This window comes from Thrips palmi, unplaced genomic scaffold (genome assembly GCF_012932325.1).
Source record: "Thrips palmi isolate BJ-2018 unplaced genomic scaffold, TpBJ-2018v1 HiC_scaffold_7, whole genome shotgun sequence".
Classification (NCBI taxonomy): domain Eukaryota; kingdom Metazoa; phylum Arthropoda; class Insecta; order Thysanoptera; family Thripidae; genus Thrips; species Thrips palmi.
In genome coordinates, this window is record NW_023144634.1 from 4,948,577 (window position 1) to 4,973,814 (window position 25,238).

Here is a 25,238-nt window from a genome sequence, read left to right on the forward strand (position 1 = left end):
TATAAGAGTCATTATTAAAAACTAAAAAAAAAGAAGAATCTGGATAATCTCTTTATTTCTTCTTTATCAATTCCTTAATTAAATACCTCATAAGTTAATAGTATCTCACACTAAGCTATACAAAAAGAGACATTTATGAGCAAATAAGAAAATAGAGTGGTAGAAATATCACACACATCAAACTAAATTATTATAATTTCCAAAATGTCTCCCGACTTCATCTAATCACAGGGTTTGTTCCTGTTCCTTCTTCCAGCTTTTTATGCAACTCAGGAACCTACCACAGGCAATTGTGTGTTTCCTGGTCCCTAGAAATAAATAGACTTTAAATCAGTTAATGAAATCTCTCCCTAGCTTCTCCCGTGGCAAACTTAATTTAACGTATCAAATTTAGCGCACTAAACTTTCTGAAATGGTAGGAAAGAGAGAGAGAACTGACGCGCCGTAGCGCCTTTTCATTGGCACAGGGCTGTAACAACAATGCTCCTACTTGATGATAAATTAAATCGAAATGAATTGCATCCCGTCCGGTCCTTTTCCCACGGGGCAGTGGCAGTGGGGAAGCAGCACTGTTTGACTAAGTAGTTTGGCGCCGGCGAGACCGGACGGGGCCCTCGCCCGCGCCCGCAAACCCAATAAAAGGAAACCGGCCTAGAGAGTTCCGTTCAGCACACCGCACAAACCGTCAATTCATGTGTAAGGGACGACCCGAACTTCGCAAGTCGGTCTCACCGGTGGACGGAAGTCGATTGCGAAGACTCGCTGTCAGACGAGGCTGTTTCCTTTTCGCGGCGCGCCCCGCGGAGTGTCGCGCAGCTTCAGCTTGAGGGCCTTCTGGACGCTCAGCGTCACGTCACGCTCTGGAGCTGCCGAAGCTGCAGACAGCCGGGGGAGGTCGGTGGGGGCGTGCGCGCCGCGCCGCGTGCGGTGGGGCCAGGCCAGGGCCGGGCGCAGCCAGGCGGCGGTCCCGATCGGTCACCCCGCCTCTATCTGGCGTCGCCGCTGCCTTCGCCGCTGCCCAGGTCTTCCTCGACCGAGCTCGTACTGCTCTCCGTCGTGGTCGTCGTGGTCCTCGGGGTGGTGGGCACCGACGTCGTCCGTCTTCTGGTCGACGTGGTCGTCGACGATGCCGAGGCTGTCCTGTTGGCTGGCGCGGCTGGCGGGGCTCGTGGCTGCAGAGCGCGGCCGCGCGTCACCTCCTCGCCCTGCTGCCCTTGCTCCTCCTCCTGCTGCTTCTTGTACGACGAGAAGAAGGCCAGCGCCTTCATGAGCTGGTAGCTCTTGGACACGGGGATGTTGGAGTCGTACAGGCGCCGCGACGCCTTGCAGTCCACGTAGAACCACCAGTTGCACTTGAGCACCGTCTGGTCGAACAGCGTCGACTCGGGGCACAGGAAGCTCTTCATGATGAGGCCCTCGTCCGTGAGCGCGCACACGTGGAACACCTGCAAGAGGAAGTACGGGGGCGACGTTAGTTTCATCACGTGGTTTTCCACCCGACGATACTCGTGCCATTTTGAGTTCCAGAATGGCGCCGTTTTCACTCAGACGGCAGAAGAGGAGTAAACCAACAGGGAGGGGGGAATGACTCTGCGCGCCGTTATGCAAATCAGTGGCGATGGCTCTGGCGGATAAAAACGGGTGATGCGCGAAGAGTGGGGTCAAGTGGTGCAACGGGGATAGAATAGAAATACCAAGGGTGCCAGGGGCAGCCACGGGCTGCGACCTGCGACTGCTGCGTCGCACACATGTCGCTGTGATGCAAAGAGGGCTCGCGGCCTTTTTATGGCCGTGTCACATCGCGGGGCACAAGGCTCTGTCTCTCTCTGTCATGGGGCGTCCCGTAGGCTTGCCCGTAGGTGCGAGCGAGAAAGAGCGACGAAACAACCGTCCGGAATCGATCTCCAGCCCAGCCCAGCAGTTCTGCAGCTGGGGCCCAGCCCGGCAGGCGGCGCCCATGGCCTTTCCGGCCTGCCCTGGCCCCTGCGGCCCCTGCGGCCCCTGGGGCTGCGGAGGTGCGATGTTCAATGGCAGGACTGGCAGCCGGGTCAGGGGCCAGCCTAATTGCGCCTTATTGTCCCACCCGGTCCCACCTGAGCAACGCCATCGCGGCCCTCCAGTGTGTGAGTGTGGGACTCACACAAAGTCCAGGTGGCCTCATCGTGCCCGGGCACGAACGCGCAACAGCGGGAAAATTCGCTGCCTGCCGCGAATGAGTTCCAGGACCCCGTCGTCCTGGCCGTCCGCCCCTCCAAGCTGGTCTCCCCCGAATGGAGGCGTCGACGCGTCGGAATCCCGGGCGGGAGCGAGCCGCTGCAAGAGTGCAAGCGGCGCTCTGCCGCGTGGGTTGCCTACCCGCAGGCGTTATCATGCAGCTCAAGGCGAAGCTTTCTGAAGAGTGGCGCCGCGGAGGCAGGCCACCCATTCGACACGTCCCCGCGCGATGAAGGAAAAATTAGAGACATTCTGGCTATTAGGAAAGGCAACTCGCGATTTTCCCCGTCCTGTCCTTTCTGTCCCCCCCCCCCCCCAGGCAAAAGAGTTCCCCTCATTCCCCGAGACTGTCCAGAGCGTCCTGAGCGCGGTGTGCGGTGCGCGGGCGTGCCGACTGCCGACGCGGGCGTGCGCGCCAGACACGCCCCTATCGTCCGGCCGGCCGGCCGGCAAAGCGGGCAAAGCAAACGTGTCGGTGAGCTGCGTCCACTTTCACTGCGCCGCGGCCGTGCCGTGCCGTGCCGTGCCGTGCCACGCCGTGCCGCGCACGGAGCACGGCGGGGCGGACGGCGTTATTGGCGTAGCAGCGCGGGGCACAAGCCGATGCACAACAGCGCTTTCGTCGCTCTGTCCCTCTCCGTGCGCTAAGGACGTGAGAGGGACAGGGCGATCGGCGACGCACTGTTCGGAATGAGCGCGCCGCGCGGAGCGGACGGAGCAACGCGTGGTGAAAATAAAGCCCCGAGGACACGGCGGCAGAGCGACAGAGCGACGGAGCGGGCGGTGGAAGTGGAAGGAGGAAAGAAGGAGCAGGGCCGCCAATAAAAAGAGATGCAGATGGCACGGCGCACGGCGCGCCTATTCAAATGAGTCGCCCAGCGCGGAGCGCAGCGGCGCAGCGCCGTTCATGGTCGCACCTAAATCACGCTGAATTCGGCGCCGCGCCGTTAGATGAGCCGAGCCGGCACGACCGCGGCGCTGCACTGGGCGCTGGACGCCGCGGCCTCGGACGGAGGCTGCGACGCCATCGACGGCATGCATGCATTCGCCGCTCGTGCCGTGCGGTGCGGCTGGCCGGCCCGGCGCCCCTCGAGACCCCCCCAGTCCCCTGTCAGCGGCGGCAAGCTAATCAACACTATTCCAGTAGACTGATTTCGAGAGTCGTTTTCGCCGCTGCCTCTCTCGCACCTATACGAGACGCGCCGAGTGCGAGAGAGACGGAGCGACGAAAACGACTCCCGGAATCATTCTGCAGTGGCGAGGCCGTGGCCAGTTTGTGTTTTTCGGGGCCGCTTTGCCTTTGTGGCACTGCACCTCTTCCTCCACCCCGACCACCCCCCCGTGAAGACTGCAGGCCGGCAAGGGGCTGAGTCATAAGAATGCTTCCCAGCGGAACGCCCCATGAGTGTGGGAGAGACAACGACCAATCGGTGTTCGGATCAGTCCGCGATGACTGTGACACGGATCACGGATGCGGACAGGCTCACACCTTGTAGAGCCGGCTGTAAACCAGCTGACTGGACCGGAGGGTCCGGCCCTAGGCCTCTGGGTCACCTCTAGGCCACGCTTCACTAGCTCTGGGCCTCTAGGCCGGTTCCACGCAAGCCTAGACGCCTAGACCAGCTCCAGCGTGTTGCGCGCGTCGATCACTGCCGCCGCCGAAAGTCAAGGTTACGATGTGTGCAGCTCCGCGCTCCGCCCCGCCCCCTGCCTCCGCTCCCCGGTCCATGCCGTGATCCGCTCCCCTGCTCCTCTCCTTCCTTCCCCTCCTTCCCCTGCCGTCGGTCCGGCTTTGCACGTTGCACAACACGGCGTGCAGCCCAAGGTGGCCCGGCCGCGCCGCGCCCTGCCGCGCCCTGCCGCGCCACGCAGTGCCCCAGAGCATTGCCGCGCCGCCGAGCAAAAACCAGAAGGATCAATGGGAAAACAAGAGTCACGGACGGTCGCGGGTTCAAATCCCCACTAGCGATGCGCCCTTCCCAGCTCTCTTCGTTTCTTTTAGAAGCAGGTGTCACTTTCGTTTCTTATTCCTGGGCGAGACCCTGCCCTCTACCTTGGCACCGCGGCAGGGCCGAGTCTGGGGGGTCATAGTTGGACGGGAGCCCCTCCCACGCGTGCCGCGTGCAGCCAAAGCAATTCCGAACCATCGTGTCATCGCTCTGTCCCTCTCGCGCCCCTTCGGGACGCCCCACGAGTGCGACAGAGACTTCCCCCTCCCCTCCCCTCACGCCGCACATCCGTGAAAGTGGTCGCGCCGTTTCAGCTTCTGCGCAGTGCAGCTTGGATTTTCACATGTCCATCTGGAGACTGATTCCGAGAGTCGTTTTCGTCGCCCTGTCTCTCTCGCACCAATACGGGGCACCCGACGAGAGCGACGAAGACGACGCTCGGAATCAGTCCGCAGGAGCCCCCCGATGCCCTGGCTTGGCTTCGCGCTTCGCGGCTGGACGGCGGGGGCCGGTTGCGTGGTTCGCGGCGAGGCCCAGCCGGTGGACCACTGAAGGCTGTCGTGGGGACGCCGTTTACCTACAGTGCCATTGTGTGTCGAGCAGGTCGAGCACGTCGAGCGCCAAGGCGGCGTCCTCGTGTGCAGTTTGTTCTTGTGTTTCTTTTCGCGAAAAGGGAAAAGAAAAGGAAAGGGAGGGGCGAGTGTTATTATTTGCGCGCGTGCCGTGGAGCGCGTCACGGCGACCCGATTCCCGCCGCGGGTGTCGCGGGTGTCGCGGTGCGGCAGGATTAGCGTCCTGCCCGCGGAAAAGGAGAGTGACTTCATCCTGGCGGCGTCGACCTGTCCCTCTCGCACCCGCACGCGACGCCGCACGAGTGCGAGAGAGACAGCCTCCAGGTCCTCGCGGTCGCGGCGACCAATCGGCCGTGGGAAGGAAGGCGACCGGGCCGGCGGGAAACAACGGGACCCGAACACACGACGCACTCTCCGCGGCCATTTTGGCGAATCGCGGATTGGGCGGCAAATCAAGAAAGACGGGTCGCGCCACGCGTCGGGGCGAGTCGGGGGAAGGCCAGGGGACCACTTTCCGGCCGGCAGCCTTTTCCTCGACGTGTGCCCGCCTCCACTTACCATGCAGCCGAGGTCCTCGTCGGCGTACAGCCCGGGGAAGTGCTTCTGGTCGCCGCAGTGGAAGGACGTCTCCGGCAGCTCCACTCGCGACACGAAGTTGTCGTCGAAGTTCTTGTCGTAGCCGACGGGGTAGTACTCCTTCGGGGCGTTCATCACTTTGGCGGCCTCCGCCAGCGGGTACTTCTGCAGCACGTTGGCCGGCTTTGGCGGAGGTGGCGGCGGCGTGGTGGTGGTGGTCGTCGTGGTGGTCGTGGTCGTGGTGGTCGTCGCGGGGGTGGTGGGAAGCACGCCGACGGTGCTGAGGGCGTGCTGCTGCTGCTCCAGGATCTGCTGCTGCCGGGCCTGAAGCGCGGCCAGGATGGCCTCCTCGCTGATGTTGGACGCCTTGGACAGCGCGGCCACGGAGTGCCCCATGAGCAGCGGCAGCGTGCGCAGCGACGTGGGCGCGGCGGCGGCGGCCGGGGCCGGCATCTAGTGGGAAAAACAAAGTGACTGAAATTGTAACTTCGGGTCGGCTTACCGCCTCGCGTTCCCGCAGCTCAAGTACGACAAGTACCTGGAAGTTGGAGGTCGCCACCTGCAAGGCGTTCTTGAAGGCGGTGGGCGCGCGCACGGGGACCGCCATGACGGTGGCGCCGGACACGGAGGGCAGGGCCGGCGGCATGGCGCCGACCTGGGGGCCCACGGTGGCCACCCTGGAGATGGAGGACGGCAGCACCTGGAAGGGCGGCACGGCGGGCACGGCGGCCAGGCGCAGCGGCCGCGTCGTGTTCCAGCGCGACGCCGCGGCCAGGTTGGAGTAGCCCAGCCCGCCCGGCCCCGCCGGCGCCGCGTACATCTGCGGCACGCCCTGCACGCCCTGCACGCCCTGCGGAAGAACGAGCTGCATTACGCCGAATCGCTGCAGCAACGCCAAGCTCGTCCGGACAGAGCAGCATCGACACTAGAGCACCATCAACACTGGAGCACCATCAACACTAGAACGGCATCAACACTCGAGCAGTCCCGGATGCATCCCTGCCAGGCCGACGAACGGGCTCGGCTGGCGTACAGTGGCACAGCACCGCACAGCACCGCCCTGCTCGCGGGTTGCCATGAAAAGTAATGCGGCCGCGGCTCGAGACCGCGCCGCCGGTCGCATGAATCATGCCTGACGTGCTTGACTGACTTGACTGGAGCCGCACGGTGGGCCAGAAGACCGGTGGAGGCGGCCAAAACTCTAGACGCGTTTTGAGCTCCAGAGTCGCTAAATGGTACTCGAAGCGAATGTGTGACACCATCTCCGAACGAGGAATTCATTCGGTGGGGTCACACGTTCGGTTCGAGTCCCATTTAGCGACTCTGGAGCTCAAAACGCGTCTAGAGTTTTGTCCGCCTCCACCGGTCTTCTGGCCCACTGCGCGGCGCGGTTTCTCATACTGACCTGCGGCCCGGCCATGACCGCCACGCCCACCAGCGGCGCGCCGCCTTCCGCGCCGGGGATCGGCCTGAACGGGGGCACGGCCTGCTGCAGGTAACGGGCCTGCGCTACCCTCTGCTGCTGCTGCTGCTGCTGCTCCTGCAGCCGCGACTGCTTGAGCACGTCCAGCGCCTGCCGCGCCACCGCGTTGGGCTGCGCGGGCAGCAGCCTCGTCACCGCGTCATCCTTCTTGGCCTGCAACAGAGAGCGGAGCGCGTTCACACATGTTGGTTCATTGGACAGCGATTGGTTTGATCTTGTTCGTTCACCCCCGCGGCCCTGACCGAGGCATTCCCGTTGTCTCCTCCACCGCGAACCGGTCCGCTTCCGGGGCTCCTTGACCGAGCGCCCGGCGAACCTGGCGAATAGTGCAACTGCCGTTTGTCCGGTGGCCAAAGTCGGCCGGTCCGCGAGTCCCATTGAAGGCTGGCGGTGTCGGCCGCGACGCCGCGACGCCCAGACAGGTTCGGTCCGTTCGGGCCGCCCGGCCAGGAAGGTGTTCGGAGTGCCAATAACGACGTGCCGACGGAGGGAACTAACATAAAACGACCCGGGCCCGCGCTGCTAGCCGCCGGGACGCGCCCCAAACCCGAAACCCCGAACCCGCTTTCCCCGCCGGCCCGGCGCCACACACACGCGCAGTCGCACTGCTGGAAGGGTTTTTTAATCGGCATACGGCCTCGGTGGTCTCTGATTTGTCGGGTCGTCTTCGAAGCGAAGCAGCAAGCAGCCGTTCGTGCCGGACCGTTCGGGAGGCACCGCCGCCTCCCCGCACTCTTTGCACAAGGAAGAGCCCCGTCGTCACACGCCGTCGTCACAGTGTCGTCGTCGCGCGTCACGTCGCGTCTTACGTCACAACTCGGCGCTTCCTTCAATCTCTTTCCCTTTCTCACATCACGCATCGCGCGGCATCGCGTCCCCGGGGAAAAGGAAAATCACGGTGCTTACCGCCCACAGCAGACTGATTCCGAGAGTGATTTTCGTCGCTCTGTCTCTCTTGCACCCCTACGGACCGCCCCATGAGTGCGAGAGAGACAGAGCGACGAAAGCAGTGCTCGGAATCAGACGGCAGGCTGAGATTCCCACTCCTCACTCCCAAAGGGCAGGCTCCCGGCCTCTCCCGCCGCCAACACGGCGCTATGGGATGCGATCAAAACAGCGACCCCGGTGCAGCCGGTGGGCTCCCAGCGGGATGTCCGCTATGCCAGTCGAGAAGTGGGGTTCGGGGGTTCGAATACCGGTGCAGCGGGAACATTTGTCTCGGTTTCATCAAGGCCCCTCCCCTCGCCCGAGGGTACACGCGTTAACTAGCTTTCCTGGCGCCCTTCGTGTGAAACTCATCGTGGCCTGTGTCGGTGGAAAGGAGGCCGACTAAAGGCTCGGCTGCGACCCGGTGCCGCGCGCCGCGCCAGTCCAACTAGTGCCAGCAGCAGCACCGCGCCTCCAGCGCCTGCAGCGGGCTGGTGTTGCTGCCTGGTTGCTACACGCCAGGCTGCAGGGAAACCCAGCCAAAGCGGCCAAAGCGGCCAAAGCCTACTCTATCAACACGACGCACCGCGTATTTACAGCCAGAACAAGGCCAGCCCAAGCCCAAGCCCAGCCAGCTAGCCAGTCGGCCAGCCAGCCAGCCAGCCAGCGAGCCAGCCCAGAGAGTGTCATTTAAATCTGCAGCCACGTGCGTGGTGCCACTGCGTTTCCCCACGTGGGTCCCTGCGAGTGTCCTACGTGACCAAATTGATGTCCCCCCTCCCCCTCCCGCCGTCTGGTCAAAGACACCGTTACACCAGCTCCAGGGTGAGGCTGCTGGAGATGGAGACCAGCTGTGAGTTATGCGGGTTGCTTCGGAGCTGAAAAGAATCTGATGGGAGAAAAAAAAAAACTACATGAGGGAAGTCCACGGCCTGGCCGGGCCTGGCAGATGAGTCTGTCTGTGTTACAACCCAGCGACGATGGAGGCCCCGCCGTGATGCAGAATGGTTCCAAACAGTGGTTCGTCGCCCTGTCTCTCTCGCACTCTGGGGCGTCCCGCAAGGATGTGAGAGAGACAGAGAGAGAGAGAGACAGAGGGACTCGGGCTGCAACAGGTTGCTCTGCACCAACGCGGCGCCTATTCAAAACCAACAACCGGGTCAGTGTCGCCAACTTGACCACCGGCAGCCGGACGGAAGAGGGAGTGAGAGTGAGAAGGAGAGAGAGGGAGAGAGAGAGGAGCAGGACGGGCTGGTTTGGGAGGCTGCGCCGTGCACTCACCTTCAGCCGCCGTGTAATAATACTAATACGCGACGGACACGGCAGTGCGTCAGCGTTCCGAACACGTCGCTCCGTCTCTCTCGCACTCGCGGGGCGTGGCCGGCGTGGCGGGCGTGCCGTCGGGGTGCGAGAGAGACGGAGCGAGGAGGCACTCCGCGGAATGGCTGCGCTGCGCTGGCGCGGACCTCCCTCGCCACCAATTAGCGCTCCGTACGTGACTGGCGTTCGACTGGCGGCCCGGGGGTCGGTGGTTCGACTCCCGGCGGCGGCGGCCCATTACCGCTTCAAACAACGGGTATCGATGGCCGGCCAAGGCTTCACGCTTCACACGCTTCGCGGCTCGCGCTCTTCGTTTCTCCGTTCGAGACTTGGAGTCGAACCGCTGTAGTGGCACGCAGTGGAGGCGCGCTGCTGCGCTGCTGATGGGCCGCGGCGCCAAACATTCGGGATGAAGAATTTGGCGGGAGAGAGATGAGGCTCCGACCGCAACAATGAGTAGCGGAAGTGGTGCGTCGCGGCGTTGCAGTCCCAGTCCCCCCGCCGCCTGGCGCGACGCACCGCAAGGCCCGGCCCGGCGCAGGGAGGGGAGTGACACTTTTTGTCGAAATCGATATTACCGGATTGTGACGAAAATGTCTTCGCCGCTGCACCGCAGCGGTTGATGTTGTTGTTGTTGTTGTGTTGGCAACGCGGGGTCCCGAAAATCGGCGCCAGGCCGGTTGGCAGCAGTGTGTGCGGCATGCGGCCATGCGGCCATGCGGCAGGAAAGCCCTTATTCAGCGACGCGAGCGCCCTTTCACCGGCCGACGCGGCGGACGCCAGCGGATGTGGACCATGCAGGTTTCGGCCAGGAGCGCCCCCTCCACCGCGCGGCCCGGCACAGCACAGCCCGCATGCCTGCCAACTGCCGACATGACTATAGGGTCATGATCCGGCGAAAGTGCGAAGATCACGTCGGGTGTAGTGGCACCACTGCAGCGGCGGCGGGCAAGGCGGCGGGGGAGCCGCGTGGTTATGCAAGGGGTGCATCCAGACAGACAGGAGGCGGCGGGGCGGCGTCAGGGACGAGCATCGCGTGCCCGGCCAGGCCAGCCCGGCCAGGCCCACGTTGCCCACGTGACCACAACCCTAATGTCTTTATATGCACGTCGGGCGCGTCCGGCGCCGAGCCAGACCGTAACACAATCGCAACAAGAAAAACAAAGTGGAAAAACAGCGACAAGTGCACCTGCTTTGTGTGGGTGCCATCGGCGGCTACACCACCGCGGCGGCAAGCACTTTCACTGGTTCAGCTCACGGGGAGCCTAATTACAGTGGAGGGGATCCCCCCCCCCGTTTACACACACACTGACTCACGCCGGCTCGAGAGTATCTCATTCCGATCAACAAGCAGCTGCAGGTCTCGCAGTCCGCAGCCCTGCAGGCCTCCAACTAGCGTACGGCACGTCGCCCTTAATCCGGCGGCCGGTTCCTGGACGCAGCCCCGCACTGCCTCTAGCTGCCCCGGGCGAGGCCGACCCCCTGCGGCCAAAATATGCACTTCCACGGCTTCGTTAATTTTGACAGAGTAACGGGAGTGACCGCCTCGCGTCGCGTCCAGTCGCGTCCGAGTCTTTGCTTTCTCTGAGTCCAGCGGACCCGCGGCACAGGACTCTACGCCACGCGGCCCGTCGGCGGCGACATCGCTACATAGCTTGCTACAGCCGCGATCATCTCGACGCATTCCGAAACGGTGGGGCCAAGCAAGGCGAAGCGGGGCCTCCAGGATTACTCATCCAGGGAATCCTGCGTCGTGCGCCATCCCCCCAAGGATTCGCTTTCCCAATCAATAATAATCTCGCAAATGATTCAGATCTCTATCTGCATGTAGTTGACCCCGTGGAGCGTCTCATCTAAACGCCACAAAAAATACCTTCGCATCAGAAAATTGACAAGGACGTTAAAAAAATGGCCCATGGACTGGCAAGTGGATCTTGACACAGTAATGGTCCAAAGAAAATTTCGCAGTCGAGAGAGGAAAGCGAATCCACGCGGCGCTTCGTCGCTCTGTCTCTATCGCGCCCGCACGGGACGGCCCACGAGTGCGAGAGAGACGGAGCGACGACAACTCTTTCCAGCTCATCGGCGGACCCCAGCGGGCCAAGGACGACAGGGCGGTTTTAGCGTGTGGGCGACCCGAGGACTTTCGGCCAAAGCCGCGAGAACAAGCTGCAGGCAGGCCCTTGAATTGATTGGGGTCAGCCTGTGCCTCCCAGGCGGAGATGAGTGCCTCGCTGCCTCGGCCAGGTGCGGATCCAGGCGGCAAGGACGTCAACCCTGCCACCGCCAGGCCTAAGGCCGGGCCTCCTTGGGCATGAGCAAGCTCGACACACAACAACCAGTGCTCATGTGTACACTTGTTTATAGACTCTGTGTGTGCGTGTGTGTGTGTGTGTGTGTGTGCAAACATTTTTTTTACGAAATTCTTACCAGAAGGGCATCCGTCCGACCCACGGACCGTCTGCGGTTGTTCTCCACGTTGGAGAGAGACTCTTTGAATCCCAGCTCGTCGCCCACGCTGAAGCCTGGAACACGAGCAAAAAAAAGTCGCAATTCGTCATCGTGAAACGAAAATACGCGCGGAATATAATGGCGGGAAAGGAAAGAAACATTGTTCTGGTGTCGTGTGTCTCGCTCCCGGCTGCAGCGGTCCCACGGCGACAGCGGGACCGCGTGTCTTGCCTGTCACAACATTAAGGCGATTAAGTCTTAATCAAAAAAAGAAAGAAAACAAAACAAAACAGAGCTGGAATGAATGAAAGTTGAATACGCGTGGAATCCGGAAGCGCGTCTCAGAAAACGTTTCACCTGTCACGGATGAGCAGACCCATACACTGTAAAAGTCAGAAAATCAGCGCAAGCCGTCGCGTCTTCACAATTCGAATTCTATTCGGCTTTCACCCAAAACAAAGACTACACGGAGAATAACCGTGTTTGTTTTATGCTCGCGCCATGTTCTTCGGAGTATGGAAAATTTCTTCGCCAGACGTTTACAGCGAAAATGTCCTTTGATTCATTAGGAGCTCTCTATACTTACAGAGACGCAGTCGGGTTGCATAATTGCATCACGGCCGATGCAACCGACCTGGATAGTAAAACGGTAATAGAAGTAGCCGGTTTCTTAAAAAAGGAGTAATTACTGTAAGAAAACGAAAAAAAGGAAAAGAGGAGTGATGACCGTGCCGGAGCGGTAAACGGCCGTGCTGTGACGTCGCGGTGGCAAGTAGGGGGCAGGCAAGGCTGGGCAAGGCGTCGCGCCGACTAAGAGCCTTGGAGAAAGCCGGGCCATTGGCCATTGCCACCGGCGCCGCCACTGGCAGGGGATTAACACGCGGCGGGCCGATCGGACCACGGGGGCACCACGCCACTGGCAGGGGATTAACAGTAGCGCGCGGCACTGGGGCACTACGCCACTGGTGGGCGGGGAACGGCCGCGCCTTCGTTGGACTGCGATTGGCGGTCCCCTGCATGCACGTCCACGGCAGGAATCAGTCAAAGGTCGTTCCTTTTTTCATTTTTTTCTGTTTCCACTCTGCCAGGCGTGTCGGCGTCCATACGTCGACGCGGCCGGTCGACCACGCACCGCGACACGCACCGCGACACGCACAGTGAGAACAGAGAACCGCCCACGGCTTTCAATTCGTTTTCGGAACAGTCAGACTCACTACACAATGCGTGCGGCAAACGCCACCGTCACCGCGCGCATAATTTCAATGAGGTTTTTATTTTCATTATGTCTCACTTCTCTTCTCACCCCGCATCGGCCGTTTTGCTGGTTCCCTCCATCATCCCCGCGCAGACAGGCGTCAGTCTGCCCAGTACCGCAGCCTCCAGCATTACACCGCACGCACTCACCGCACTCACACACAGACGCGCCGACATTCACACACACGCACGCACAGTCATTCATAGCGCGACGTCAGTGTAAGGGCAACGTTGCATTGTGGCTGAGAAGACCTATTGGCATTAACCCCCTTTTCTCGGGTCAATTTTTTCAACCTTCTCTTCCCCCTTCCCCTCCCCCTTCCCCCCTCCCCCTACCCAACCCCCTGCGGCGTGAGCCATTGGCCAACGCGTGCCTGAATGAGTACCTCCACTCCAGTACTTTCAGTGTGCCGACGCCTGCATGTGTGGCCTGGTGACCGACTGCCTGCCACTCCGCCGAGACGACGACGACAACAACAGCAGCAGCAGCAGCAACAACAAAAACAACAAAGATAAATTAAAAAAAAAAACTACTCACCCAAGGACGCGAAGCCTTTGACTCCGCCGAGGTTCCTCACTCGGAACAGGCCGGACTTCTTGAAGGCGCAGTCGATGGTGAATCCGAACTCCGAGTTGAAGACGCACGTTGCGCAGGCGTATTCGCACGCGAGCACTGCAACACAAAACGGGAGCTGCAGCACGACGCGCGCGCGCACACACACAAACACACACACACACACACACTGGGTTTGGGACGGCAGAGGAAGGGAAGTGCATAAAAAACAGGGAACCCGTAACGATTACCGAAGAAAAAAAGAAGGAGGCCCTGGCTAGATTCGAACGGTGGATAAGTCCTCCGGTAGCTCAAGCCACAAGGTCTCGCTCTAGTGTGCTCGGCTCCGCGGCACGCGCCAAGGAAAAATAACGCTACTTCAAAAAAAATCTATGAAGCGCTCGGAGCGCCTTACGACGGCGGGGTAGGCAGGCCCGCCACACTCGGGTGCGTAACAGACCGGCCTACCTCCCAGGCGCTCCCCAGAACGGCAGCCAAGGGACGCAGACAAGGAAACCCCGGGAGAAAATGCAGCAGCAGATGCAGTGATGCAGTGTGTGTGCACAGCCGGGGAGTGGGTCAGTGACCGGACATGGCGCGCGTTGCAAGCAATGCAAGCGATGCAAGCAATGCAAGCAAGGCGAGCGCAGTGCAGCCACAGCGTGGCGTGATGGGCGTGATGTGGTGGCGGTCCGGTTTCTCCTCCAAAGCCTCCACCCGCGCGCACCACCCACTCGGCCACTCGGACGCACGGCACCCCGCCGAGCGGTCAAGCCGCCAACGGCCGCCAAGCCGAGCGGTGTGTCCGAGACGTCCGAGAGCAACGCACGTTCCGGCCTGCCGCACAGTGGGCCAGAAGACCGGTGGAGGCGGACAAAACTCTAGACGCGTTTTGAGCTCCAGAGTCGCTAAATGGGTCTCGAACCGAGCGTGTGACCCACCAATGGATTGCTCTCCGAACGAGGAATCCATTGGTGGGGTCACACGTTCGGTAGCGACTGAGGAGCTCAAAACGAGTCTAGAGTTTTGTCCGCCTCCACCGGTCTTCTGGCCCACTGTGTGCCGGGCCTGCCGGCCGCGAGCACGCCGTCGACGCCGTGATAACGGCGTATCGGCTTCGGCCGCTCCTCGATGGCGATCGCGATGCCGATGGCGGCGCGCTGAACACGCAGTGCACCGCAGTGCAACGCAGTGCTGTAAGCGGGTGATGCGACTCGCCGTTTTCTAACTTTCGTAACCAGTGTAGCGGCGTGCAGCGCAGCGAGGCGACGCGGAAAATCGATGGTCACTGTGCAGGAAAGTGCAGAGTGCGTGTGTGCGTGCGTGGGCGACCGTTCGGCTGACTTTATTAATTGGCTTGACTTCGGTCGGGACTCGTCGGCTAGCTAGCCATTTCGAAGAAGATTCATTCTGTCTCTGTCACACTCTTGCGGCGCCCGTAGGAGTGCGACAGAGACAGAGCGACGAAACGGCTCTTCGGAGTGGTTCACCGGGACCGCACTGGCCGCGGCCGGCCGAGGGCCACGAGGGACGATGCTGCACCGCAGCACCTCACGCCTGGAGCCTTGCAGGCAACGCCCTTCTAACCTGTACATCGGCCAAGCTGCTGCTGCTCGCCCTCCCCGCCCACACACACCTGCGTTGCGTACACACAATGGAAAACCAAGACACTGAAGCTCATCTCCGAACGTGTTTCACTGTTTCGGCGCCGTTCCCTGGTCGAGTTTCCAAGGAGAAGGCGCGGCGCCCGATCCCACACTTTTGCCGCGGGGCGCGAAGACGAACAGCGAAGCGCCATGAACCTGCATGAACCAGACACACTGCCTTCGTGGTGCCTTATGGCTGTGGCACGGACCGCGCCTTAAGCGGTTCGACTGCAGTCCAATCATAATCGCGCATATCCGAGTGCGTCGCGGCCGCCCTCGTTCGTGGGAACGATTCGGCGGGGAAAGCGCGACAACGCGGCGCGGAAAAAGGCCGCGGGTTCGATTCCCACCAGCGCCGCGTCAAAAACAAAGCAAAAAATATTTTTCTATCAATAAATTGCGCGATGTGCGAACAGGAGGAAGATCGCGGGTGCGGTATTTGAACCCGGGACCCGGGGAAAGTCCCTGCAGGGATCCAGTGGCATGCGTCAGGCGGGATTCCGCGTGGCGGGTCGTTGTTCGTCGTTCGTTGTTCGCCAACCGGTTTAGTTGGGGAGGAAGGCCGCGCCGCAGCCGCGCAGCCGGGAGCCAGCGACAAAGCGAAGCCGGCGGAGCCCAGGCCGCCGATACCGCCCGACCGACCGACCCAGTCCCGGAGGTGACGAGGCGGACGAGGCAGAGTGACCTTGGTGTCCCTGCCCCTCCCCTCCCCTCCCCTCCCCGCAGCACTTTCACTGTCCCCTCGGAGCGCCGCGCCGCCACTGCCGCCTCCAGGCCCAGGCCGCCGCGACGCGGTGCGGAAATCACCTGTTTCGACGCGATTAGCGCGAGGGCGCGGAAAAATTGCTACACGGCAAAAAAAACATGAATGGATGCAAGAAAATACGGCGGAAAGTGACGAGTTCAGTGCCTCACCTTCCACAGCGGTCGTCTCGTCCGCCAGAATAAATTTAAGGCAGCCTAATCAGAGCGTGACCGTGCGGCGCCGCGCGGCCGTACGGGTGGCAGCAATTACACATTCCTTTTTCTCGGTGGCTAGGATTGCCCGCGCGGCTCGCTGGTACACCTGGCCGCCCCGCCCCGCCCCGCCCGCCCCGCCCCACCCCGCGGAGAGCAAGGCTTCAATTTTGCCGACCTGGCGCTCTGCTCTGCTCCGCTCGGCTCTGCTTGGCTCCGCGGTGCTGCGCCCCGCGCGCTTCGCCGCTGCGCGCATCTGGCGAGCGGGGCGAAGAATATGCGAAACGGTTTTCATGGCCGCGCTGGCGATGGCGATGCTGACGGCGCATCGCTGTTCCAGGCCGATGTCCATTTCGGATGCATGAGCCGATAATGAAGGGCTGCACACTGAGAGTCGTTTTCGTCGCTCCGTCTCTCTCGCCCTCATGGGGCGCCCCGTATAGGTGCGAGAGAGACAGAGTGATGAAGACGACTCTCGGCACGAGTCTGCTGACCGTGTGAGCCGAGTGGAGTGGATCGGCCGAGGCGGTGTGGACCGCGGAGAACGGGGCGCGCCGCCTTGCCGCGGCGTTTGCAATGCACGCCCCGCGGCCCGCGGCTCGAGCTCGAGCAGGCCGTCAAGCTGCAGTGCGGTAGACGGCGCGCGCGGCGTACAGTGGGGCCCCACCAATGGACTGCTCTCCGAACGAGGAATCCATTGGTGGGGTCACACGCTCGGTTTGAGCCCCATTTAGTGACTCTGGAGGTCAAAACGCGTCTCGAATTTTGGCCGCCTGCGCCGCTTTCTGGCCCACTGTGCGCTGCTCAGCTTGGCTTGGCTGCTCGGCGCGTGCCGTGAGAAATAACGGACCCGCCGGGGATTCGAACCCGCGGCTCATCCGAGCGCCGAACGCAGCACGCAGAATGGGGTCGGGTCAGCCGCGGCGGTAAGGCCCCTGCCCCCGGGTAGGGCCTAGCAGGCCTAGCAGTGGCGCGGAAGTGCCCAATAAATACTGGCGCCTCGGCGAGGCGCAGCGACCCGAGCAGCGACCCGTTTTCTCTGCAGCGCGATTCCGAACGGCGCCTTCGTCGCTCTGTCTCTCTCGCGCTCGTGCGGCGTTCGGGTGAGGTGCGAGAGAGACAGCGACGAAGGCACCGTTCGGATTCGGCCTGCCGCGCCCGGCTTGGCGCCGCGCCTTCCTCGCGTATTTGTATTTGTATTTCGGCCGAGGCGAGGCGAGGCGAGGTGGGGTGGCGCTTTCCCGCGCAGAACACGTGGCAGACGTAAACACGGCGCTGCTACGCGCGGCGCGTCACTTGATTAACTCATTTGGGTGAGGCGGGGCGGGGCGGGGCGGGGCCTCCGGAATGGCGTTCTGGAAGTGGAAGTCTTCCGGGGCGCGCCGTCAAGGCGGCGTCGGCCCTTGTTCTGCGTCCTGTGTCTCGCCCTGCCGCGGCCCAGCCGCGCGCCGCATCACCTCGGGTGTTAATGGGACACACTTTCCCACTCGCTGGGACGCGAGCCCCGCCCCGCCCCGCCCCGCCTTCGCCGGCCAGCATCCATACAGCGACACACCATCACTCGCATCCTGCCGATCGCCCTGTCCTTCTCACACGCATGGGGAGTCCCGCAGTCCGGTGTAGGTGCGAGAGAGACAGAGCCGCGGTCGGAATCAGTCTGCAGCACGCCATGCCGGGCCGTAAGCCGCCGCGCCGGGCCGCGCCGGGCCGCGACCCAAGCGATGGCAGTTGGGAGTTGAGCGGACAGCCAAGGAGGGATCAAGCGAAACGACTCGGAGTGGGTCAGTGGTGTGGCATGCGGTTAAGAGGCGTGATGCCATGTGCTCGTCTGCGCGCGAGGTGCGTGTGTGAGTGTGTGACCCCTGGTTACGGTTTGCACACGTACACACACACACACACACACGCACACACACACACACACACACGCACGCACACACACACATTCACACGTACAAGCCAAAAAAACGAACACACATACACACACACACGAACACATACGCGGGGCGTGACCTTGCGCGAGGGAAGTACGCGGGCCTAACGGAGTGGGCAGGCAGGTTGGTTCGGCCGCATCCCAGCCGCCGTCGGCCAGGCCCGGCCCGGCCCGGCCCTGGGCCCTTGGCCAGGCTTATCATCAATCATATTTTACTCTCCGCGGGCTTGCCAGCTTGCCAGCCCCAGCCAGCCCCTTGGCCGCCCGGCCCGGAGCCTGGCTGGACGCGCGACACACAGTGGGCCAGAAGACCGGTGGGGGCGGCCAAAACCCTAGACGCGTTTTGAGTTCCAGAGTCGACAAGGAGGACTCGAATCGAACGTGTGACCCCACCAATGGATTGCTCTCCGAACGAGGAATCTATTGGCGGGGTCACACGTTCGGTTCGAGTCCTGTTTAGCGACTCTGGAGCTCAAAACGCGTCTAGAGTTTCGGCCGCCGCCACCGGCCTTCTGGCCCACTGTGCGACACCGGCCCCGGTCCGCCGTCATCGCTCTGTCTCCGTCTTTCTCGCGCAAGGGCGGCCAAAAGGATGAAGGTTGAATCGGGAGGCCGGGCGGTTGCGGTCCGAGCAGAAGAAGGAGGAGGAGCATGAGATCGCAGACAGATTGGACTCACCTAGCACGGCTGTGGCCACGAAGACGGCGGTCTTCATCCTGAATGAGTGGTATCCGTTTAGGTTTAAAATCCTTGGTCCGCCACCGTCGCGGCGCACTGCACCAGGCCACGTGCAAGTGGACCAGCCAAGTGGATGCACGCACACACTAAACTTGTCTCGAAGGAGCACTGCACATTTTCACGGCGACGGAAACGCACTGGCGACACGCTGGCTGCACAAGTGTAGCACTTGTTCACTCACTCACTGACACACGCACGCACCAACGCGCACTCAGAAATCGGGCGCCGGTTCTTGCAGCAGGACTCGGCGCGCGGGCTTCGTCTCGACGCGGATCGTCTCGTTGGAGTCGGTGGCGCACAGGTGCACTCGCACCTGCAGCAGCGGCAGGCAGACGGGGACTGGAGCCATGAGCCTGCCCGGGAGGGCAGCGCCGGGGCGGGGAGGGGGAGGGGGAGACATGTGGCTGCCGGCGGGAGAAAGGTGGACGAGTAGCGGAGGGGGAAGGACCTTACCGGAGGCCGGAGTGTCGGCCAGGGAGAGGGGGTGGCGGGCAGCGGGCAGCAGCGGCCAGCCTGGCCCGGAGTGAGCTGGCTATCCTGCTGGCCGGCCGCCGTGGGCCGCCGCCCGAACTGCCCCCTCTTTCTTCGTGTTTTACTTTTTTTGCCCGGCGTGGTGGCCGAGGCCCCGCAGCCGGATGTATAACGCGCAATGATGCGCCCGTTTGCTCACCGAGAAAAAAAAAAGAAAAAAAAAAGATGAAGGCTGCGGGAGGCGGCGCTCTGGGCGCACTCCAGCGTTTAGGTCACCGCGCGCCTACGGAGTAGGCAACAGGCAACCCACCGTCACTGTCCCCGAGTCGTTCAGATCAAGGATAGCGACGGAAAATGATAGAAGGACAGCATTCAGAGGATGCAAAAAAAAAAGACGGTGCGGTTTCTGCCGTTTATTGAATATATCAGTCACAGTGCGCCCGTAACAAAAGTGCAGCCCGAGGCTATCTAACAATAACAAGCGCTACTTAGCAATCTGACGTGATTCCAGCAATGCGAGGCGAGGACTTTCCCCGCTTCTAAACCGCATATGTTGCGAGAACACAGCCCCCTTCTAAACTCAACAAAAATATTTTGGGACAGCTAGCACTCAAGTATTTACAGCAACAGTAATCAAATCAAATACATTAAAATTATGGTTTTCAGCTGAAAACCATAAAGAAACCGTTTAAGGATGAGTTTATCAATTGATACGATCAACAACCTAATGCTTTGACAAGCATCATTATAATAATTTCATTGAATACAACAACAATTTTACAATATGATTTGTAAGTGATATAACCTTTTACATTTTCAAAGAAAACAACTTCTTTTCATTAAATAAATATACACAAGTAAACATTAAAATTTTGAAACTACATACAACTAATGGTACAAATATCATATCACAAGGTATCCCAAGCTCCACTGTTGCTTCCAAGAAGCACAACAAGCTGAAGGGAATCACATAAACCCACAAACTAGAAAACTAGCTCAGTCATTGGAGTTGCTAAACCACCTATTCTGTCATCCTTACCACAAACAATAAAGGATAGACATAATCGATGAGATAGACAAACTTCAAACTAGAAACAAATGAAATTTTAACTCACTAGAGCAAATTTTTAGTTAGTCACCACATAGCTTTAACTCAAATCAGTCAAATATTAGAAAGGTTGCCACTAAAATGTATGGATACAACTACATTCTAAGAAATTCAAAGTGAAACCATGCTTTCTATCATCAAAATGTGCAAGAAGAAAAGGTGGGTTATGTTGAAAAACATAAGAGGACTGTAATAAAGTTACAACAACACAGAGAGAAGAAAAACAAGCTAGAGCCCGCATTTCCGTCAGACGACATCTGAGGCACACTTCAATCTAACAACCAACAAAACACTACTTATTTACAACACTCAATTTGCAGAGGTAGTATACCAGTATACCAAACAAAGCAGTGCAACCTTCCACTTCCATAATTTAAATCTTAATTCAGTCTATACACAGCAGATCTCATAGCTGTTCTGCTTAAGCATTTTTACAGAACAGTTGTTTGACTTTTTCAAAAAGCATGTAGGATTGATATAAGTTATGGCACTCAGAATAGATACAGGTATTACAACTTCATAAGCCTTATGTTGTAAAGACTACAAGTAATAATACAAATATATAAGCTCCCTGAAGTCAATTGGCCCATAATTTTTTTCCCCCAGACTAAAACGGGAATAAACTTACTGTACTCCCTCACTGTGACAATCTTGAGAAGATATGAAGCCAGTACACAACACAGTTCCTAACACATACCAAAATAATTCATTCATTAAAAACAAAAAACAAAAAAAATGTCACAAACACCATCTTTTTTCATACTAGAAAAATTATGCTGGAAGCCCAAGTAAATTTGAGGGACAAGGATGATGGCATTGTGTTTTAACTTACTGTTGCTATCAGAACTATGACAAAGGCACTTACAGATCAATACAAACAATGCAAAATAATTTTAAAAGCTGGATTAGATACCTGTCCCATTTGTGATTCATTTGTGTGTCATCCTAACTGTCAACCTCCCAGGGAACATAACAATGCCCACTGATGAGATCTTACAATTGAAGGAGTGAAACAGAGTTTGAGATGTTCTGCATTCTGGGTTCTTGTGAAAGAAGACGACTAAAGGATCATCTCCTGTATCCCAAAAATCATGATACTAAGAAAGCAAAATGAGATAGACTGCTGTTATTTTTGGTAGAGGAATTTGGTCCAATCAACTTAAACCCAATTACTAAAATCCCAGAGGCACAGTATTCACCTTAATGCTTAAAATAAAAAACAAAAGGAATGTTAACTCGGTCGACAAGCACAATTTGGAGCCCCTACTCTATTCATGAAATCTTCATCATCATCACTTGCATCAGAATTAGCACCTTCAGGGTTATATCCCATATTCATCATGACATCAAACACATCAAATGGATTCATTCGTCTCATTCGTCTCTGGTTGGCACTGGCAGCAACATCCTTGTTGCTTACCTCTCTGTCATCTTTTCTCCCATCCTAAAAAAAAAAAAATCACGTTAAAAAAAAAACAAAAAAACACTAAGGCATTATAAGCCTTTAACTTGAGTGTATTGCACAGTACCTCGGGAAGTGGGCTCCAAAGTCGCACAACTGGGTCAATGCCCGAGCTTGCAAGAAGACAATATGTTGGATGGGGCTGCAAGCAGTTTACGATTGAGCCATCTCCCCTTAATATGCGCAAATTGTTGGTGGTATTACGATCCCAAAAATACATATATCCATCATCAGATCCTGCAACAATGAACTGTCCTTCCCTGAAAAGAAAACATTCATACATCACTATTTTGTTTTAAAAATACAGAAAAATAAAAGTCTTGCAAAGTATGTAGTCATTTGAGTACTCACTCCCCAAAAAAGTTTGCTTCTTTAATATCAGTAGTAGTGTTACAATGTCCACAGTATCGTTTTTCATAGTCAAATGCTCTCTGTTGCCATTGTTCTTCTTGAGGTGAGAACGAAGGTCGGTACAAAGTCAGATTAAAGTCCCAGCGATTAGCAGCATGATGCTGCACTTCCTCTTTATCAGTTTTTGACATCTCCTCAGCTTCTTTTTCTTTATTTACCCTTGCTGTTTCAATATCTTTTTCCAAAGCTCGGCAAGCATTACTCTGAGCATGTGATGGGTACTTGTTCTTGAAAACTTTTAAACAATCTGATGCCACAGTGGTCCATTGCAGTTCATGTAGACATCGTATCATCCTTTAAAAACAGAAAACATTAAAATTAAACTAAATATGACATTAAAAAGGAAAGAAAGAAAAACATGGAACTAAAAGAAGAATTATCTACCTAAAGTGGGCTTTGTAGTGATTTGATTCAAGTTCCAATGTTTTTTGACAATCTCTCAGAGCAGCATAAATATCTCCATCCCTGCAATAGAAATTAATACATATAACTTTCATATAAATGATGGAAATACAGTAACTTGAAAAATACTCGGTTAATACTGACCAATCTCTCTTCATAAGAGCTGCAGCTCTATTTCCATACAGGACAGCGCTTTCTTTACACAAGTTTATGGCTATGTTGTAAAGACGCACAGCAGCCGAGTAGTCTAGGGCCACAAATGCATCATTTGCCTAAACATTGAAAAATTTACAGAAGTGGCAAAAGGAGAGCTCGTTTCATTAGCAGTGGAATAATATGACAACTCACTTCCAGCCGCAGAGTTTCTACTCGAGGAGGTAAAGTTGGACGTGAAGTAATGGGGTCAGCATTGGCATCCTCAAGCATTGCACGGATCCAACGGCTGGTAATTGGGGGTATGTTCTTATATATGCATGATGGAAGTGTGCCTGGGCTAGTGCACTCTGAAACAGAGCAGAAACTTATCATTTAGTTTGATAAAGAAGTAAATGTAAATAGTTGCTGATAAGACCGAGCAGTTTCTTAGAGTAAAGCTTTACAAAACATGACAGAAATCATTTACCCCCTTTGTTAGAGGATCCAGCGTCTTCTATATAATATGGTGAGGCCCTGAAATTAAAATGCTGTACTATTCTCCTGCCATAAATGTCAAACAGATAAATCTGTTCTCCACCAAGATTAACAAGTAGATCTCGCCCATTGGCACCAAAAGTCACATAAGTAGAAGTGTAACTTTTGAGTTTCCCATTTTGGAGTGATGGTCTGGTCCTAAGGTGACCTGGAAAGAAGGAGAAGACCACATTTATTTGAGAGGTTTAAAGCACTAGCATTTTTTGATCAGTCGAGCTCCAAGTAAATCTCACCTGCCACAAAGTATTCAGCACATCCTTCAGGAAGATAGTCAGTTTGATGTGTGTAATCATTAGAATCAGGTAACAATTGTTCAATTTTCTGAAACGGATAAAAAATTAATAGAGTACAACGTGAAAAATCAGCAACACAGGAAAATTGCAGCTAGCTTACATGGGTTGTAGTAAGACGTATCATACGGCGGTCATATATACGAACAAATGGGTCATTTGCTCCAACAGCCAGAAGCTCTGATCTCACAGGATTGACGGAAAGGCATTTGGCTTCTGCAAGACGGCCCAGGCAGCGCTTGAGGGACACAAGAATGTTGGGACTGTCTGATCTACAGACATGTGGTGCACGTATATCAAACTGTCTGTAATATTATAAGTCTAATTAAAACATAAAACTAACAAACCATTATCATTTCATAACAAGGCTTTTTAAAGGGCATGTTAAATTTTAGTGGTCTAGAAAAAAATAAAAAATATTTTAATACCTCACAGTTCCATCCTCTGCAGCACTCCAATACAAATGTGGACAGTCAGGACAGACCGCTAACCGTTTGACACGACTAGTGTGACAAGAGCACACACTTACAGTTTCATGGAGTTTAATGTCATGGAGATTAATCATATAATCAGCTGCTCCCGAAACCATGAGGCTATCATTGGTTTTGGGCATAAACTGTAATCAAATAATAATCAAATTATCACATATATCAACACACATAATGAGGCTGTTAAGGACAAAATTTACTTTGACAGAAAAAATGTTCCCATGATGGTTGGTAGATATTGTGTCCAGCAACTTATGACGAAAAGGATCCCAAATAATAATCCTGACGTCGTCTGATGCAGACGCTAGTATCCTGAAAAACATAGAGCATGATACGGTTAAAAAATTGGGCCACTGCCTTAATTCTTTAAAGATGAAGAAGAACTTAAATCAAGTACATACTCTCCGGTTGAATTCCATTCTAAACAATTTACACAGCCAGTGTGACCCTCTAGCTCCTTTTCAAGACCAAGACGTTGTAGTAACTCCTCTGTGACATGTAAACGGCTTTGAACCTTTCTTGCTATGTTGTCCTGGAAGAGAAAAATATCTCATGAAGATGGTGCACCCATGGGACAGCCTATGAGGGCTTAAAAGCCGTTTTGTTATGGTGATGTCTTGTAGTAGTTTGAGAAATAATTTCAGGCAAAAGTCATACACAGCACAATAGCAGATGCATAACCTCTGATTACCTACATCGATTTCTCTCTTCCACAGGAGATCAAAGACACTCCCGTCAGTAGTCATTTTTGATTGAATTATTGACCGGGTATTTTCCCAGGCAACTAAACAGTACCAAGGCACCTCTTTCACGTCGAAAACATGTATCGACGCGTAGACCTAAAAATAGGTCTCATTCGTAAGATAACGTGAAAAGAACAGTAGGCCAATCAACGCCAGTCCGAAGACAAAACAACAGTTCATCGACTAATTTGATGGCTCAAAATTAATTCACGAGCAAACTCCTGTTAACCACGCATGACAACAAACAACACTACTCGCGCATTGATGTGACAGGCAGACATGATAAAAACAGCAGTGCAGCTGCAGCTTCTGCTATGTTTTGGCTGTGGGAGAGAAAGTGACTTCTCAAGTTTCATAATGCCAAAAAAATACTGAGCAAAATGGTGTGTAAGTACGTAGTCAAACAGGAAAATATGTTCATTTTTATGTTTGGCACTCTAATTGTTTTTAATCAATGTAATTTTTGCGTTTTTGTGTCTGTTCAGGTGCACTAGAGTCCTATAGTCCCTCTTCGGTGGGCACACGAAACTTACTGTACAATTTTTCATACTATCCTTGTAGCTACGGTGCTGCGGGCTCTTTGAACGCAGCCGCACCTATGTA

The 25,238-nt window shown here is 56.5% G+C and overlaps 2 protein-coding genes across 2 annotated transcripts; both read right to left on the reverse strand.

Annotated features, from left to right (window-relative positions):
* Positions 1–32: 32 nt before the first annotated feature.
* LOC117652234 lies at positions 33–18,896 on the reverse strand. The gene is made up of 7 exons (XM_034396976.1): positions 18,511–18,896; positions 13,285–13,419; positions 11,472–11,566; positions 6,717–6,947; positions 5,850–6,131; positions 5,294–5,764; positions 33–1,445 (listed from the first exon to the last, which is right to left on the reverse strand). The coding sequence occupies exons 1-7, from the start codon at positions 18,545–18,547 to the stop codon at positions 987–989; spliced, it is 1,710 nt and encodes a 569-aa protein (XP_034252867.1). The 5' UTR covers positions 18,548–18,896; the 3' UTR covers positions 33–986.
* Positions 18,897–19,434: 538 nt separating this feature from the next.
* On the reverse strand, positions 19,435–24,977 carry LOC117652514 (WD and tetratricopeptide repeats protein 1-like). The gene is made up of 13 exons (XM_034397480.1): positions 24,588–24,977; positions 24,294–24,424; positions 24,093–24,204; positions 23,833–24,020; positions 23,508–23,709; positions 23,348–23,435; positions 23,047–23,262; positions 22,773–22,927; positions 22,569–22,696; positions 22,407–22,487; positions 21,963–22,316; positions 21,679–21,871; positions 19,435–21,593 (listed from the first exon to the last, which is right to left on the reverse strand). Exons 1-13 carry the CDS (start codon positions 24,636–24,638, stop codon positions 21,381–21,383), a joined length of 2,112 nt encoding a protein of 703 aa, XP_034253371.1. The 5' UTR covers positions 24,639–24,977; the 3' UTR covers positions 19,435–21,380.
* Positions 24,978–25,238: the final 261 nt, after the last annotated feature.